Genomic DNA, 18,836 nt, shown 5'->3' with positions numbered 1-18,836 from the left:
TGATATGGGAAAACCTGAATTTGTCCCAATAAAAGTATAATGAGACCAATAGGTCTCACAATTTTGCCCGGCAACTCCATCAGCTCATTTTTGTCATGAATTACACACATATGGTTACTGCAAACCAGCAATGAATACAAATAACATAAAAGACAGAAAGCAACCACAGCTCTTTCATTCAACCTCTACAGGGTGAGCAGGGGAAAGAAAAGCTCCACTAGTTTTCTTTAAAAAAAAAATCATCCTAGCACCCATGGCATATGTGAATACCGAAGTGTTGGAAAAATGCACAGTGCTGTCAGGCAAGCATGAGTGTTAAGGGCTCACAGCCTGCTAGGTTAGATCTAGTGTCAGGAGCTCAGAGTGTGCTAACATTGCTGGTTGGGATATCAGTGCACCACAGCACCTCACAGTGGCCGGGCTCCCCCAGGGACTCACACATTCATCATCTTTCATCCCAGCTCCCAGGCCATATGAGAGCACTGGAGCACTGGAGAATACTGCAGGACTTAGAGCATCATGGTCTAAATGACTTTCAAACGAGAAACAGGGAATAAAAATGACTCTGGTCCATTTGCGTCCTCTCGCCAAGTCCACTTACGCTGCCTAATCTACCACCCACACTCAGGGGATGCCAAGCGGATTTGGCTGGAGAGTATTCTATCACCCATCATTCCACCTCAAGTTCACTTTCCAATTACAAGAAAAACAAGTGCCTTCAACTGCAAGGAAACAATGTGCCAGTGGGAGGACTGTGGGGACCTGCAGAGCTGCTGCAGAGGCAGGAGCAGCAGGGGGGCTCCCCGGAGACTGCTTGGTCGTGTTTTAGGGGTCCTTATGTTGAAACCCCTGAGAGGGATGGGGGGGAGGTGTGGGTTCTTTTCTGTGAGGTGGAGGAAATATGCAGTTTTTGTTTTCTTGCTTTATTTCATTAAAAAATGCCCCCCCTCCCCAAGAAATAAGGAAAGAATGGAACACAACTAAATTAAATAAGACATAGCTTAAAAGAAGAGGAATGAAAAAAAAACAGAAAAAAACATGACCAAATAAGTTGCGGACGATGGGTAGCTTAACAGGTTGCTCTGCGGAGCAGCAGTTTTGTGTTGTGAAAATAAAACAAGCAAGTCTGATCATTTCTTTGGCTGGTTCTTTAAATGGCACAATGCACATCCGTAGCTTGTGTATGAAAGTTGAAATTGAAAAAAGGTTGTAAAAAGCCATGTTTTACTGTGACTAATGCCTGCCTCAAGAGACTTTTTACTGCTAGGCATCGGGACTTTAGTTTTACACACTAGTTCCTAATTGTGCCATCTAAAATGTCAAAATATGCACTGGATATCCTTATCCCGGAGGCTTTTGCTAACAGGTAACAAGCTAAATGTAGCCACAGAAAAGAAAAGTACCCAGAACAGGGAAAAGCAAACAAAGAACAGAAAAGAAAAAATTAGCCGAGTCCTGTCTGACATAGGCCAGGTCTAAAACATTACCTTGGTTGGCTTCAGACTGCTGAGACGATCAATAAATAAATCAAGTTCATAACTATGAAGTTCAGAATTCCTTTGAACAGAGACAGAAGGAAGAAACTGCAATTCTGCACAGGCAGACTCTCCGCTGCATGCCAATTATGACTGCTAGAGAAGGACTTGTAATGGAAAAAAGGAAAAGAGAAACACCAGAACGATAGCAGGGTTGTGACTGGCAGCATCCTCAGCAGGTCTCTGAAAGGAGGCGAGAGGGAAACAAAAGTATTTTGTGCTCACTGACCATAGTGGACAGAAATGATGTCAGTCCTCTCATTTTATGTCAAGACCACTTGGACAAACATCTGCTGGGAGGACAGTGTGCTGAGAGACAGCTGAAGGGTTAAAGGAAAGGCAGAGCTGGGATGTCTTTTTTTCTTTGCTTTCTGGTTTTAAAGATCGGAATGCTGAAAACCAAAAACAAAGTCATACTAATAGAAGTGCTTAAATACACAAAAGCACAGAAATAAGCCACCCTCAGGTAAATGGAAGAAAAGCATGCTTATGTTCATTTATTTCAAGAAGAAAGAGAAAACAAGCAATGACAAAGTCTTTGTTTAATAAATACATACTGGGTCTGAAGTCAGCAAACAATGTCTATTATTCACAAGAGTGGTAATTTTCACAGCATTAGAAAAAAAATCATGAATATCTATTATAGTTTGCTGCCAAATCTTATTTATTATACTGTATAACATACAAAAGGTACAGCATAAAGGAGTGGGAAACGAGTTTGGAGTGCAGGGATAGCTATAGTCATTAGCGTCTTGACAAAACACACTGTGACAGCCACAAAACCCTTGAACTTCTTTACTATGGGGTAATATACTCTCTGAAGTCCATACTGTACCTCAACATAGCACGGGGGTCTTGTTCTACGTTTTTTTTAGCAACTCAAAAGCAACCATTAAGGCTTCAGAAATTGCCAAAAACACAACATCTGACCCATGTCAACAAGAAGTTTAGAAACAGGAAAAAAGCATTAATTGTGCTGGCTCTAACACTGTATACAAGCCCCCAGAGGACCCTGCTATTGTCCCAGCTTTTCCATTAATAAATGCAAGCAGATGTAATGAATGCATGGCAGTAATGTGGCAAATTGGATTTTAGGCTGAGTGTAAGTGCTGTGTGCGAAACTGGCTGGCCTGCAAAAACGTCTTCTTTTCTGTCATGCAAATTCGGGGATCCCTGGATTCAATCTCCAAAGGGTGGGGAAAGAAAGCCGTACAAAAATAAAAAAAAAACATGGTTCAATTCTAAGTATTCTTAAAATACTTTTAAGGTCTTGGGTATTTTAATATACAGTAGATCTTCATTTTTTCTCTTATTTCATCACAAACAAATAAGAAAAGTGAAGTATGATATTAAATAAATCGCCCAGCATGAAAGTTTAAAAGTGTACTAATCTAATATTCAGTGAAACATGTACCCAGGGCCACACCAAATGGCTGCCCTACCACAGACAACAGTTCTTAAATATTTAGTATTTATGCCTTTTTATGTCCGTCCCTCTCTAACGCTCGGCAAAGTTCAGAAAAAGAAAAAAGTAAAAAGGATGAAGAGAATTAGGTAGGAGAGGATACAAAGGAAAAGGTAACCGAGTAGATAATTCTGAAGAGCGATTGACCTACAGAAAGGCACTTGTACCCACTAAGCCTTTCTTCTTCCATGAAAACATTTTTCCTTTGCTAATTAGATACCACCTCCTCCCACTCCAGTTCTCTGCTGTTTAAGGCCAGTGTGCTGCAGAATAAGAGACCACTGGCTCCTTGGTAAGACCAAGGATGTATAGGATGGCACAGAAAAAGACACTAATTCATCCAGCGGATCACATGGACGCGTCATTCGAGTTTCTGTTCTATGACTCAAGACTAAGACACAAGACAACGAATCAACTGTATCACATTAATCAGAAAATAGATGCGCTAACAGTAAGAACACAAAGGATGTGCTAATGTTCAGAAAGATAAAAACACTGCAAGCTGACAAATGAATAACAAACTGGAACTGCAGTTAACAGAAAGCACTTTTGTTATTTTTCCCCTAAAAGGTTTGCTTACTGTGGCTCTATATCAAACAGTTGATATCTGGCCAATCATTATTATGAAAGGCCTGTATGGGATTTTGCTGTGCCTGAGTTTGCAAATCCATCTTCTCTGCCATGTTTTGAATGATCTAATAACACATTCATGCTCTGAGATGGGACTTGAAATCACGCCACAGAAAATACATAAATATAAAATAACAAAGAATGCCTGAAGATTGTACAGTCTGGTTTGGTTGAGATTAGGTGCCTTTCCCCTCTTTCTTTAGAAAATGTCTTTAAGGAGACTTTGTGAAATGCACGTCAGGTAACTGTGCCTGGCATCGATCCCAACATCGCTCATCCCCTTTACTTCAGCAGGTAACCGAATTCTCCAGGAGCACACCCAAACCAGGCCTGCTTCAGCTCCTCTGCTTTTCAAAATGAAATCCAAGTCATACACACAGGATTACATCTGCACAAGACTGGCAAGTTCACAATTTGTCTCCAAAGGTTGATTTCATCCCAATATGACACCAAAGATTTTTTTAACAAGCAGATATGTAAAAAGGACCACCCTTCCAGGCTATGATGGCACTCACAAAGAATTATGGGTATGAATATTAATTAGCTCTTTGTATAATCATGACACTACGGGAGACGGAACTGTCTTAAGTCTTCTCATTCCGCCTTTTTGAGCATATAATTTATTTATACAATTATACTCCATTGACTGAAGACTACAGCCATTTGATTGACAGCAGTTAGAGACTGACTTGTCACTAACAGCAGTGAATCAGTCTCTCTCCTGTGGACATCTACAACACGCACAGGCGTGTTCCTGGGCTTTCAGCACACACTTCCAAGGCAAATAGCGGTACGACAATTCTATCAGTGACAAATCCTTTCCTTATCCTTTTAAGGTAATAAAAAAATTGTAGGTGGGGGTCCGTCTAAAGAATCTATTATCAAACCCTTATAAATGACTCATACTAGTTGCTGGTTGTAAGTAGCTTTCTTTACATTAGATCTGTTTCTAACTGTACCATTTTCTAGCATTCATGTATTTTTATGAGTCCTAAGAGACTTGTGTGAGGATCAGTTCAGCGTTTACACAACAGCAGCAATAATGATACCAAAAATGTGCAGGAAAAAAATCCCATGATATAGACTGTCTTATATTGGGACTGTCTTTACAGGAATAAGTTCCATTTTTTTAACATAAAGATAAATTACAAAACTATTAACAAAACCTTGTGAGGGGGCCATCTCACCAATTTCAGTGATTTTCAATCTGTAACATACTGTAACTGGGCTAGTAATGCAAACAACACTTTGAAAAAGCCTATGCTAAAAAAGTCATCTCTAATTGCGGTTTTATACAAAGTTATGGATAGTTATGCATATGAATTGTTCGTGGAACATGTCATGTATTAATGGTCATCAATGCCCATTAAAACCCTCCTATATAACACACATTCTCTGAAGCTGGAAAACAGACCTGGGTCAAACACTTTTCACAAGGACATGAAATTCAAAAGTACTTTCAAATGCTTTAAAAATGTGGTTGCAAGTACTGTCATTCTACAAAATGCTTTGTATATGAAAAGTATTTAAAACACCTAACAAATAACCTGCAGATACTTTTAAACACTACCTTGATAGGATGACTTTGCGAACGATTTGTTGAAATAATTGACTGCATCTCCAATTACCTCCTTCCTGCATGTGAGTAGATGAGACTATTTCAATCAATCAGTTACAATGGACTTACCACTCAATGGCAATGGATGTGGCCATTCTACTGTTCTAGTCTTAATTAACACAGGAATGTGCAATGTAACCTGAGAGACCAGATTAAAGGGAGAAACTTATTAATAACCAACTTCTAACAAATCTTTCCCACATTTCAAATAAATACGTGAGATCAATCCCAAAAGTTTTGAAAATCATAGACATCTTACACTTTGTGTAACACTTCAAGCAATAGTGAAGCACAGAACAACATCTAAGGAAGGCATACCTCTGAGAGCAGTACCTCCTCTGTGAAGAACTAGGTTAGTGTATAGTAAATGTAAACGTTTTTCTTTACACACAAAGCACAAATATGTCAACTGTAGGAAAGGGGCAGGTGGCCCATCTGCAGTCTTCAAAGTTAAGTAAAAGTATGTAAAGCCTGATAATAAATAAAAATGAAGGTTGGCATCGTTTCCTCAGTATAATGAATAGCAGAGCTTGACCTCTGTATTTCCTGTGTGAGACTGCCAGGCTGTGAACGGGCAGGAGAGCCCTGGGCACCAGCACAATGGCTGCAGAACCCCCTGCCTCTCACACATGTGCCCACATGTGCTCCACGCTTCTGCTCAGAGCTCCCAATGCCAGCCCTGCCTCAGCAGACAATCAAACAGTCAATCTAGCTGCCTGTTCATGCCAACACTTTAAGCCAACATTTTCTCCTCCAATGGTTGACTCTCTTTAGTTTTGGCACATACTGCAAAAATGTTAGAAGGCAGACACAGTAAAAGTCTTAAAAAGTTGATTTAAGTGTTATTGTTGGTTGTTGAGAAATACAAGAATAATATCTTTGTTATGGAGTGAACTGATTTTTATAATGAAACACAGAAAAAAAAACTGACAAGTTTAGTTTACTATTTTAAGAAAATGCTGCTGAGATCCAGGCCAGTATTTAGAACACGAGCAATGGTATCAAAAGCACTTGTGGAGCAATTCCGTGGAAATAGAGTGAGGGATTTCTGTCTGAAATGAGATGATATGGTGATGGAGTTCCCAGGCAGAATTGAATTTGTACAGCAGAGTCTCAACAGTAGGACTGCAGAGCTCTAGATGTGGGAAAATAATTGCTGGGTACATATTCAATCTGAGAGCCGAAATGGCTCTGGAGTTCAGGCATCTGTAAATCATATTCAGGCGGTGATGAAGCCTAATACAGGATAAGGGGAGCCAATCGAGTTTAATATACGTGAGGCGGAGATGAGTCCACAAAGGGCACATCAAAACAAGCACACGGACCAACTTATCAAGGACATCTAGTATCTTCCCTGAACATGACAGGAGGGTGGCACTGTTGAACTGTCACTGTTAAAACGTCACAAAACTCAGAGACTATGAACAAAATGTGACTGTGTGAAAATTATTTTTAAGGGGGAGAGAGGGAAATGAAACAAGTCAGTGGCAGCACTTTTGAAACCCTTTTTTTATTTTTAAATCCTCCATTCCAATCATGGAAGGTGCAATACAAAAGCGAAAGCATTCCTCGAGCAGTAGCCTCTGGTTAAGAGCCACAGAAGCTCCACTGGCCAACAGAAACCTGCTGCCTCACTGCCCAGGGCTGGAGGACAATTGCCCAGCTTATCTTTCTGTTGCTCTCCACACACACCTTTGCTCCCTTGTCCCAGAGACAAGAAAGTTAAGGTTGCCTGGCTACTCTAACTTGTCCCCTTTCTGGTGGAGGTTCATTCCTCCAGCAGCCATATCACCCTGCAACTCACAACTGGCAACCCACTGAAGCTAAGCAGGTGTGAGCCTGGTCAGTACCTGGATGGGAGACCTCCTGGGAAAAACTAAGGTTGCTGCTGGAAGAGGTGTTAGTGGGGCCAGCAGGGGGTGCTCACCCTGTGGTCCATGTGGGTCCTAATGCCCCAGTATAGTGATGGGGACACTATACTGTAAACAGGCGCCGTCCTTCGGATGAGACGTAAAACCGAGGTCCTGACTCTCTGTGGTCATTAAAAATCCCAGGGCGCTTCTCGAAAAGAGTAGGGGTGTAACCCCGGTGTCCTGGCCAAATTTCCAATTGGCCCTTACCAATCATGGCCTCCTAATACTCCCCCTCTATGAATTGGCTACATTACTCTGCTCTCCTCCCCACTGATAGCTGATGTGTGGTGAGCGTTCTGGCGCACTATGGCTGCCGTCGCATCATCCAGGTGGATGCTGCACATTGGTGGTGGTGGAGGGGAGTCCCCATTACCTGTAAAGCGCTTTGAGTGGAGTGTCCAGAAAAGCGCTATATAAGTGTAAGCAATTATTAATTATTATTATTCCTAGTGTAGCCAGTCCTGGCTATGGGACTACTGACAAACAGACCCTGATGAACTTCAGGGCTTCAATCTTCACCTGTGGCTTTTCTGGTGTTAACATCACTACCTCAGGCTGAAAGCCTGACATAATTCGGACTGTAACGGCACTTTGTCATCACATCATCACACTTTGTTGTGAGTGGTTTCATAAAGTAGAGGCAGGAAATGTCACTTGGATATTAGTCCTGGAACCAGCAAAACAGTACCCTTAAATAAAAAAACCTAGAACTAAATCACCGTGGCTCCAGAGTTTACATTCAAGCGCTTGCTGCCATGAGAAAGTGTGCTGTCTTGTTCCATTTTTAAAATCCGTTTCACTCGACAGCCAGGCCGCTCAGACATCTCCTTTCAGACATCCAAACGAGCTGCAGGTTCCTCAGCAGCCGCTCCTTGTCAGTTCCTGCTCTTGTAGTGTCATGATGCGTTTCCCCTCCCCGCTAAGGGTGACTCCCGGTTATGGATGAAGACCCCTGCCACTCTCCCGGCCCTCAGGACTGAGGGTGCCGCACACGGTGAACTCCAGACACCAGCCCCCAGCTCCAGTGACTCGGCCCCGAGTACCTCACCTGGCCCTGCTCCTCGTTCTTCACAAGCTCCTCGCCTCCCCTCCAGCAACCGACATTTACAGCCCAGAACACTGCTCTGGGTCTCTACTCAGGTCTGAGTTCACTACCAGCTGGTTTTTATGATCAATTTAGCATATCACCTACTGTGAAATATAAATAGACGTGTGTGTGTGCTATTCTGCATGTGTGTATAAAGCCCCAGATCAGTCCACCTTGTACTGTACTGTAGAAGTCTTTTGAACTAAAACACACACCAAAACAGAAATGATATCCTTGATTTCCAATTGCTTTTTGGCTGTTGTAAATCCATTTTAATAAATGTGTCTGCTGTAAAGGCATTGTGATTAATCGGGGGAGTTCACACGAATTACATGTTACAACGTCTGTACCACTCAGCAGGGGGGGCCATTTGCTCTGCCTGCTGCTTTTCTTGGGTGGTATGAGATGATGACATATCATTGACTCACAGTGTCACAGCCACAGACCTGCTAAATCACTACACTCCCTCAGCTGCGAAAGCTCAAAGAAAGGAAACAGCAGAAACAAAATCGATACACTTAGATATACATAACGTTAGTGAGGACAAGTGTGGAATACATCTCCATGTGCCAGCACTGACATACCTGCATGAGAAACTGACTACTATGAAGCACCTGATCACGAACTAAACCCTTGAAAACATGGGAAGGTTCTAGCTCTTTAACTTTTATGTGTGTGATCATGGGGGTTGCTTGGTTCTAAATCCCGCTGTGAAGTCCTGGATCTGAAAACACTTCTGGCTTCCCAGAGAACTGGAAGATTACAAGCCAAAGAAAGGTTACTGGAGCTCTGGCTGCCTCTACTTTTGAGATGGCTCGTGAAGATAAATGAGATACAAACTTATTTTTAGCTGCCGCATTCCTAATTGGAACAATCTAGCCTAGCTTCTCTACATGCCATTAAGAGAAACGTTGACTGCAATTCTGCACTGTATAGTACCTCTCATTTTCTACTCCCCAGTACAATCAGCCATTTGACTAGTCTTGCTCCTGAGTGTGTATTCAGCTTATTGCGCCGACATGCTTCCCTGCTGAATAATTTCCAGGGAACACGTACTCCCTCCACACACACAGCACCGTTTCATTTAGAGAAAGACAGTCACACATGGCTGGGGAAGAGGCACGCAAAGAGCAAATGGAAGGCAATAAATTGACAGATCAAACCGTTAGCTGTGGCCAACACAGGAACGCCCATTCTTCAGAAAGCACCCCTACCTCAAACAGCCAGCTCTGTTTGTAATTACCACTTCCTGAGAAACAAAAACAGCTCCCAGGAAGATCATTAATCTTGCCTGAAAGGAAACGGCCGGCGTGAGTGCGAGTGTGCTTCTGTGTGTGTTTGCCAAGCGGTGTCCCAGACCACCTATTGTGGGCAGATGGATGGAGGTCCCATTCGTCTCTGAATGGAACAGAACTGTTTGGAGTCGGGAAGGCGGAGTTGATCTTGAAACGAGGTCAGAGAGGATGGCGAGACGCACACTCACAATGTGCACACAAAACACACACACACACCGGCTGGGATCTTACCTGAATCAGGGATTCACTCAATCTCTTCTCATCCACTTGCAGGATGATGTCTCTGATCTCTTCATAAGGCATGCGGAACGATCCCAAGAAAATCGCTGTTTTGATACGAAGAAATACAAGCAATTTGTTAGAAGTTTTGGTTTAAAAAATTGTCAACACTTGAATCTCGCAAAAAAAAAAAACATTTACTAAATGTATGCCTTTGCTTAGAAGAAATAAAGCTGTGTGTTCACAATGTTTTCATTTCTTTTTAATATTTGGTTAATTGATTGAAAACAATGTTTATCCTCACAAATAAAATTAAAACCTGTACAGTATATCACACAGATTTTTAAAAATGTTTGAAAAAATATCATATCAAACATTGCATGTATTTGTGTAGTCCTTTACAACCCAGAGGATCCCAAAGTGCTTTATACATAGGAGGGAACTGACTTCATCCAATGCCCTCTTGGGTGACAAAATTGTGTAGCTATTCTGCACCAGCAGCAACACTGCTCAACAGATCTAGTGGCAAAGTGGGAAATAACAGTACTTCAGCAGTTTAAAAAGGGGGGGAGTTTAGAGAAAAGTGCAAATACAGTATATATTAAATTTACAAATACAATTTATATTTTAAACACACACCTACATCTGTTATATTCGTTACATTTGGTCATTTGGAACCTGTAAAACTTAAAAATGTGTTTAATAACAACTTTGAATTAAGAATGAAATCATTACTATACTAATATACTATAAGCTATTCATCTACAATATTTGCAAACTTCCAGTGAGGTCTAGGCTAAAAAAGCAGCTATGCACTTTAATAATGTTTCAAGAGACAAAAGAAAATGGATCAAAACTAATTTGAAATACAGAGAATGTGCTTCACAATTATTATTCTTACAAATATACAGCATTTCTTAGCTATTTAATGTAAACAAATTAGCAAAAGTAAAAAAAAGTTGTGCTTAAAGACTGAAAATAGCACATGCAGTAGATAAGAGCACACAAATCTTCGAAAGCACTCTACTTCTGTCATAGCTCAGTGAACAATGTGCAGGCAGCACATGAGTTGTGTAAGTGTTCAGCTTCGGGGGTCGATTTGTTCTAGTTAGCCAACTAGACCAGGTGCCACAGTTACTCAGTGAGGAAAACTCAGGTGTAACCGGGACTCAAGAACATTCTGAAGAAGAACACAACAAGAGAGGCTTGTTAATAAGCTCACTAATGGCACTCTCCGTGCATCTGTTCTGAGCTGGGAGACATGGTCTGACTCCCCCAGTTCCCCACGTGGAATATGTCAGCAATCGTGCATGTCGGTAAGTGCCAAGTCAATTATACCCAACTGCATCTCTCAATCTCATTGTGTCTATCTGCAATCTGTTAATTAAAATGATAAAAATGGAATCAACACAGAAAGTAAGATAGCAGAAGCTATCACTTTTGTCTTCTCTGAATACCTTTTTATCCTTTTTTGTTATCTAGCAAAAAAAAAAGCAGCACAAGGCAAGAATCTTATTTGCAGTGTATATTCCTCCTCCCTAATTCATTCTCCCACTTCCATCCCCCTCATTCCTCCTTCAGCCCTTTCTGACTCTGACCTCTGCCCTCTGGTGCTGGATCACAGGACTCCCACCTGTGCTTTAGAGCTCGACCCCTCTCATCTCCTCCAGACCCTCGCTCTTACAGTACCGCCTTTCATTTCCTTGCCCTTTAGCACCTCTACTCTCATGCTGTTTTCCCTTTGACTTTAAGAAGTCCTGCATCAACCATATTCTCATGACACCTTCTCTTGGTACCTATCCCCTAGAACCATCACCCTATCTCTCTGCTCCCTTTCTTCAGCCGATTCACTGCTTTCTGTGCAGTCCCCTGACCAAGAGCTTGGCTTGATCCTCTCCAGACTTCTCCATCTCACATAAAATACAGAAAATGAATTTCTCCCTGATCCAGCATCTCCGCTGCTTTTTGCCTGCTGTTCAAATCAGCTACTCAATTCTCCTGCCCTTTCTCACCAACTTGTTAACTTCAGACTATGCTTAATCCTTCCTCTCCTTCTACTGTACCTCTGTGACGACTTCTTCCACTTGGTTGTTGTGGTTCACCCTTATTACTCCACCTTCTCCCTAGAGGAATACCTCAGAGATCAGTGCTTGAGCCCCCCAGTCTGCTTTGGTCTTCTTGTCTCCAATGTTTCTAGCTTGAGAAAGGCTGTGCATATCTTTCTACTTTGCTGGGTTTGACTTACATACCCTTTCACTTCCAGTGCCCTTATCTCTGTATCCTCTCACAATCTTCAGGAGATCTCTCCTGTGGTGCATTAACTATGCCTTTGTGATCTGAACTGTCCTGTATGCCTAGGAGACTCGGCCACTGCTGATCCTCATCGTCAGCTGCAAACACACATTTTGAGTGGCTCAACGTTAAGGGCACTCACCTGAGAACAGGCTTAGCTCTATGATTGCGGGTTCAGTCCTGGTTCATGTCACTGGATGTCAAAGTATAAGGGATAATTCCCAGGTGGTGGCAGACAATTGACTGGGGGTCCATCAGTCGACCTAGGCTGTTTGCTCTCAGTGATACAGTGACCCCTGTAGCCTCCTGGATACCTGCTGGCTTGTGGTGTTGTAGGCAAGGGACACACTTCTCTTCTAAATCAGCACTGAACCTCTGCTACAGGACTGTGTTGCCTGTGGTAAAACACAAGCGGCTCGAGGGTGGGCGAGTCAAAGGAGCCCGCCTACACATCCCCATTCACCCATGTGTATAGTCACGGGGATTGTAGTCCCAGCTGAGACAGGACAAAACACACAATCTTACCCCAGACTGGTCTTACTGTCTGGATTCACAGCAAAAAAGGAAACGTGCCAAGTGATTTTAACAAAACAAATGGCAAGGGACTTGCATATCGCCTTCATTTCTCCTGGACTGGTGCAAGCAGTGAGCCAAACTGAATTGTAATTAGCAGTTCCAAGCAGGTGGGTATAAGACCAACTAGTCATTCCAGACAATCATATGCCAGGTATGACATGCAAACTTGGACAAACATCTATCATTTTCAAAGCCTGAAAAACAGAATAATAAAGAACTACATAATGGGAATTAAATTGAATTATTCCTGCATTGTCTTAATTAGCAAAACAAAATGGAAGAAGCTACACTGTGGTGAAACGTGTAAAAAATTTCTAAATGATGAATAGATAAGTTGATGGTTCCTTTCTAATTTAAATCTAATTAAAAAACAGAATCCCAGTGAGCTCTGACAGCATAACAAAGTGCTGAAACCTTCCGTAAAACGTAAATCGCACAAAGAAACCTTCCGTTCATCAGTTATCAATTAACAGAATTTACACATTAAGTGAAATACACCCCCCTTCCGCTAAACAACACAAAGAAAGCTGCTATTAGGTGATTACAGATTTCACAGATACGTAAACTATTCTTTGCAAAAGTATTTTTCAACAAAAGGTGTTTTAGAAGGGTAGGGTAGAACTGCATCTACTGTATAAGACACCATAAAGCAACTACACATGGCAGAAGTAATTTTAACAGCACAGGCTTTTTGTCCTTCATTTATTTTAACACTGTATCGATCAAAACCTCTGCCCTATCCCCTCTGATGAGTTTATGCAAATAAAAAACATGGGTGATCCTGAGTCACCCCCACTAAAACACAGAGGTTTTTGTTCGTCAGAGAAAGAGTCTGAAGCCCCATGTTGAGGTAACTGGAAATTTCCAGGAGCAGAGTCAACACCCTATTTTGCAAGAGAAACTACTTGTGCAACAAGAATAGACTTGGATGCAATGTTAAACATTGTGCAAGTCAGTTAAAAATGTATTCTCTAAAGAGCTTTGAAAAGCCTTACAACCACAAAAGTTTCTGTTAAAATATATACATATTAATATGTTGGAGCGCAAATGAAGTCCAGACATGACCTCTCCAGAGACGTCTCTCCCCCGCTCCTTGGAGGATGACTTAATGTAGCTCATTTCTGGACCCTGAATCATTTCCCTCTGATTATTTCATCCAAATTAACAGCGTCTCAGATGGAATGAGTTAGCACTCAATCCTTTGTATCTATTGTTTCAGCTGCGAAGCTTTCCGCCCTCTCCCTGGGCACACACACACACACAAAAAAACCTGCTTTTACAGCAAATCGGCTTTTTTAAAATGTGATAAATGTAACTGTGGTGTTTCATATTAGGAGGACACAGTGTAGCTGGGGGGGGGTCTCAGGCAGGAGAATGGAAAGAAAAACTAGCCTGGCCTCAGCTTTGATAAGCTAGGCTTTCTTAACACTCCGTCAGACTCAGGACTCGGCTCATTTAGACTCCCCTTCAGCTGCACCAATGGATAGATCGCTGAGAGAATTTTATATACAGTACAGTATTGAAACCTTTGGGAAGAGAAGGCCACTAAACCGATCTCAATCACTAAATTCTTCATCACTAATACTTCAGGGCCGAGGGGTACCATGGACCCCACATCCCTCTGCTGAGATCACAGACTGAATTCGATTAGACAAGAGACAGACGCAATTAGGGCTGGACAGAGACAGACTCAATCACAAAAGCAGTTTGCGAGTCTCTTTAGATGCCTTTAACGTAACCTACAGGGTGAGATGTTAAGGCCCGTCTCCAAGAGTGGCTCTTCAGGAGAAACAACATTGCTCTATTACACCAGAGCCCAATCACTCACATGGGGGAACCACAAGCAACTTCAACGTTTCAGAGAAATCGATGTTAAATGCCCCCCTGAGGTGATATCTATTTCATAACCCATCAAAAACAGACCAATATGTTGGGGCTGAAATTAAACATGATAGGAGCCACACCTCCCTTTCCTGCCTTCCTCTGTGTCCTAATCTCTCTCTTCATTTCTCCTCCACTCACCTGCTCCCTTCCTCCCTTCTCTACACTTTCAACTCCAATCTTTCCTCCCCAAAATGAAATGGTTTAATTGTCAGCTTTACTTTTGGGTAAAGAAAAAGATGTATGAAGTTCTGGGCAAGATGCCAGGATATGATATCCATGACACTACATTTGAAAAAAAGAAGGGGAAGTTGTTTTTTTCTGCTTTTTGTAATTTCTTCCTTTCTGCTTTTATAAAGGAGAGGTTTTGATGGCAAGACATTTTGCCTTTCAGATAAGACAGCTGTTTCAGCAGTCTTCTAAAACTTAAAGAGCCAGCAGGACTGTGCTTTGTACATTTCCAAACTTATAGAGGATCTCAGTTCTGTCTCAAGGAGGGGACACCTTTCTGGTGATTCTAGTTTACAGAAAATGTTATAGACTGGGTGATTCTTGTATCACAAACAAAAACATCAGCAAACAATGAATAAATTCAAATAAAATAGTGACCGCAATTCTATCACATATGAGAACGACCTGCTTTCCTACACACATCTCAGTCCTAATCAGGTGTACCTACTGAATATAATAACATCATCTTCCAAACACTAGTACCTTCTTCCAGGCCATGCAGTGTGTTTGCTTCCTCTGATAACTGGGTTCTGAAATCCTGGCCAGAACATGCTTTAGTAATTTAGTGGTTTGTTTTCAGTCATTTTTAAGGTGGACAGTCGTGTGTCCGAGGAGGAAGAATTGGTAAAGGAAATTTTAAAAATGCAGCAGAGATAATATTGGTTTCTGGGAATGTATGGTATGATAGCAACAAGCCTCTGAGAACAACTCATATGCAATAAACTGTGCACAAAGCGTTACACAGCTTCTCCATATGCAGCATCCGCTGTGAACTGAACTGGAAAGGTACTGTAGCTTTCTCTTTATTTTTTTTTCTTTTATGTAGCACTGTACCAAAGCTAATAAAGCAGAGGTGTACAGAAAGATGCAGTTTAAGGCTCTCAATCATCTTTCCCAAATACACACACGCACACACCCCCTGCAGCACAGCACAGATTGCATGACCCTTGACTTAAAATCATGCACTTTCAATCGTGCCCATATGCTTGCGTGGAGGTGGCAGGGTGGATAACACGATTTCTAAGTGCAGCATGTTTTTCAAAGAGTATTTCATTTTACATCTAGGTGACACTTTGACGCTGGACTCAATTCATCAGTGTAGTTCACTTAGCAGTAATCGTCCTCAGAGCCTACCACACTCGCTCTCAGCAGAGGTCGGAGTACAGGTTGATGAAAGGACAGATTTCCTTACGTAAGACATACAGTATACTGCCATCACAGCTAATGCACCCTCAAGAAGGTGGGGGGGGGATCTGCAGTGAAAATAAAGGAAGGAATGAAAAAACTGCACTTTCAGGCACTTGGGAGGCCAGCGCGCATTGTTAAACTCCATGAAGTACATCTGCGCAGAAAAAAACAAAACAAATACCGTCCACCCTTTCAAAGTGCAAGCAGGGCCAGAAAGAACACAGGGCGCACGTACACAAGTTCTGTGCCGTCTTGGAGTCCAGAATCCGCAGCTCCTTCGCTTTCTTCTTAAACTGTAGCACTTTCCTATCATCTGTTTCATCCACATCCTTCTTCACTGTTGAGAAAGGAAAAAAAATAGCAATCAATATCAAAGATATGAAAAAGTATGCCATTTCCTCTGCTTTGCAGAATTTTCACTTCATTTTTCTCATTGCTGAACAAAGAACAATGAATTATTGAGAATTTACTTCAACCAATCAAGATGATATACTCCCTGGCTTAAAACTAATCGCACCATTAGCAGCCAATAACTGTTTGAGTATAAGCTATTCATATTCTGCAAAAAAAAATGAAAAAAGGAAACTATCATCCACATATCAGTAAATCAAGAAAGTTGAAGCGATGAGGGCTTTAAATGCAAGGATCTGCTTTACATTTTCTCATCGATTTTGCCTTTTCTTTTCTGCGTTGTACATTCAAAAGAAAAGTAGAATTAAAAAATTAATTAAGATGCTTTGACTCAGCTCAATATTTAACAATACATGTGTTCCTTAACCGTAACTCAAAGAGCAAGTCTCAAAAATTTCAATTGACTACACACACAAAGAATATCGGCAGACTGTTTTTTTCCCTCCCTCTGTTAATTCGGAAAACACACCTTGAGGAAAAGTGCAGAGGGCATCTTTCTCAGTTCGTGAAAAAAAGATCCTCATATCCCTTGAAGTCGAGAAAAAGCACACAGTGCAATAACATAGGAATTATGCAGCCTGCCACAGAGCTAATCCCAGTAATTTGCCCCCTGCAGAAAAAGCACCAAGGGTGGCACATTTGCTGGTCTGATCCAAATAATCTCCTCCAGCCATTAAGATTTAATTCTGACAAACTAATCCAGATTACTTCTCAACAGCACAATCATGAATTATTCAACAGACTGGACAGAGTTTCAGTAGGCATCTGGATGTAACTTCTGATTACTTCTTATGTTAGTTTGTGGTTGTATTCTTGGATATCATACAGTATGTGAATTACATCAGGTTACAATGCATGTTGGGCTAAACCTACTCGTTCCATCTCGTTTTCAAAGCCCTTCACAAATTAAATCAAACTCATTCAATGTGTCTGCATGTTCAAAACTGTCTTGTACTCACAGACATCCATGAGTCAACTTCAAGGGCAGAGGTCTGAGGTTCTACAGATAAAAATGTGACATACTTAAACTGAAGGACTATAATGACTGCTACCTCTAAGGGAACAAGCAGCAAATTTTACCCTTCTACCTCAACAGGGGCACACAAACAAAAGGTAATTGGTTGCCCTTGTCACTTACTGGGTCGGAAAAGACCAAGCAGGCTGCACAAAATTGCTTTAGCCCACTGCATTACAAAGATACATTCTGACGGGTGATGGGAACACTTCTTTTAGCCCCTGCCTGCTTGATTATTAAAATATTAACACACACGCAATCTGTTTACTTTAGATAACCTGCAGCTCAAAGATAAGAAATCAAATGCAGGTTCCCATTTGTACACTGTTTAGGTGGTTGTAACACTTGTGGAGACCAGAGAGATTTGTAGTAGACGATCTGATCTTTCTCAACTTGAAACACTTTGTCTTAACCTTGCAGGAATTCTATATGAATCTTAAATGGAAACAACTTTCAACATTTCTGACTGAATGCTACAGAATGCAGCAAGATAGATATTGATACATTCTGTACCAGACCATCTACAGTGTTTTATAAATTTGGCTTCCTGCAGCTACAGACAAGCTACTGTATACAGCCTCCTTCCATAACAAACATAAAAAGGCTATGCTGTACATACTGCAGCATTCGTGGACAAGTTTATAAAACAAGAGCTGAGGTCAAACTAAGGAATCGAAACCTGGAATTGCAAAGTGATCAACGCCCCTCAACCTAAGATGCTTTCCACCTAGAACACACAGAGTAGCTTAGGCATTTTTTTTTCCAAGCCACCTAGTTTAGAAAACTCAAAGAGCATGAAGGACCCAGAATATACACAGCAGCATTTATGCCCTGTAGACTGACCTCAGCAGATCTCAGAAGCTGTTGTCGATGGTGTTGGTAGACCAATAGGTGGCTCTCTTACCGCTGGACCAGTATTTCCAAATCAATATGGCCCAGTATGGTGACCAGAGACAATGCTGTAAAAGGAGCCGACCATCAGGTGAGACTTTAACCCGAGGTCCAGACTATTTAGTTAGCAGAGATTAAATGGCACTTTCTTAATTTCACACAATCTGACCTCCTTGAATTTCCCTCTCAATTCAATTGTTGAAATATGTTCTCATGTATCTCCCATAGGAACAAACTAGAATATAATGACTTACTGTTCATCACAGTGCATTTCTTTTTGGAAAACAGATTCCAATCTTGCAGACATATCATTGCCTGTATAGAGCCTCATATTTAACATTAAAGAGATTTTGCACTGTGTTTGACATCTGTGATAGCAGAATCACCACTTTTCCAGCACAGATAGCTTAATGAAATGACCTTATTGTTTTTCCACTGACAAAAGTTGCTCTTGTCTCTCCAAGCACAATCTGTATGTATTACAAACCACTGAAGTAATTGTGTTATAGCAGTAATCCTTAAGAGCTTGCAAAGGATGCTGGCTGGTTAGGCACAAAACCCACAATAATACTGTGCGTGTTGAATGGGA

General features: G+C 41.5%; 1 protein-coding gene across 9 annotated transcripts in view; it reads right to left on the bottom strand.

Moving 5' to 3' along the window:
- diaph2 (diaphanous-related formin 2) overlaps positions 1-18,836 on the bottom strand; it is a 488,074-nt gene that overhangs the window by 193,767 nt on the left and 275,471 nt on the right. For all 9 annotated transcript variants that reach the window (XM_088597461.1, XM_088597456.1, XM_088597458.1 and 6 more), the window contains 2 exons: positions 16,166-16,267; positions 9,775-9,869 (listed from right to left, as the gene is read on the bottom strand). In XM_088597461.1, coding sequence (XP_088453587.1) covers positions 9,775-9,869; positions 16,166-16,267 — 197 coding nt within the window. The remainder of the gene's footprint in view (positions 1-9,774; positions 9,870-16,165; positions 16,268-18,836) is intronic.

This window comes from Lepisosteus platostomus, chromosome 10 (assembly GCF_059453375.1).
Source record: "Lepisosteus platostomus isolate fLepPlt1 chromosome 10, fLepPlt1.hap1, whole genome shotgun sequence".
Lineage (NCBI taxonomy): Eukaryota > Metazoa > Chordata > Actinopteri > Semionotiformes > Lepisosteidae > Lepisosteus > Lepisosteus platostomus.
The sequence above is the reverse complement of the archived record's forward strand: the minus strand, read 5'-3'. Positions and strand labels throughout refer to the sequence as shown.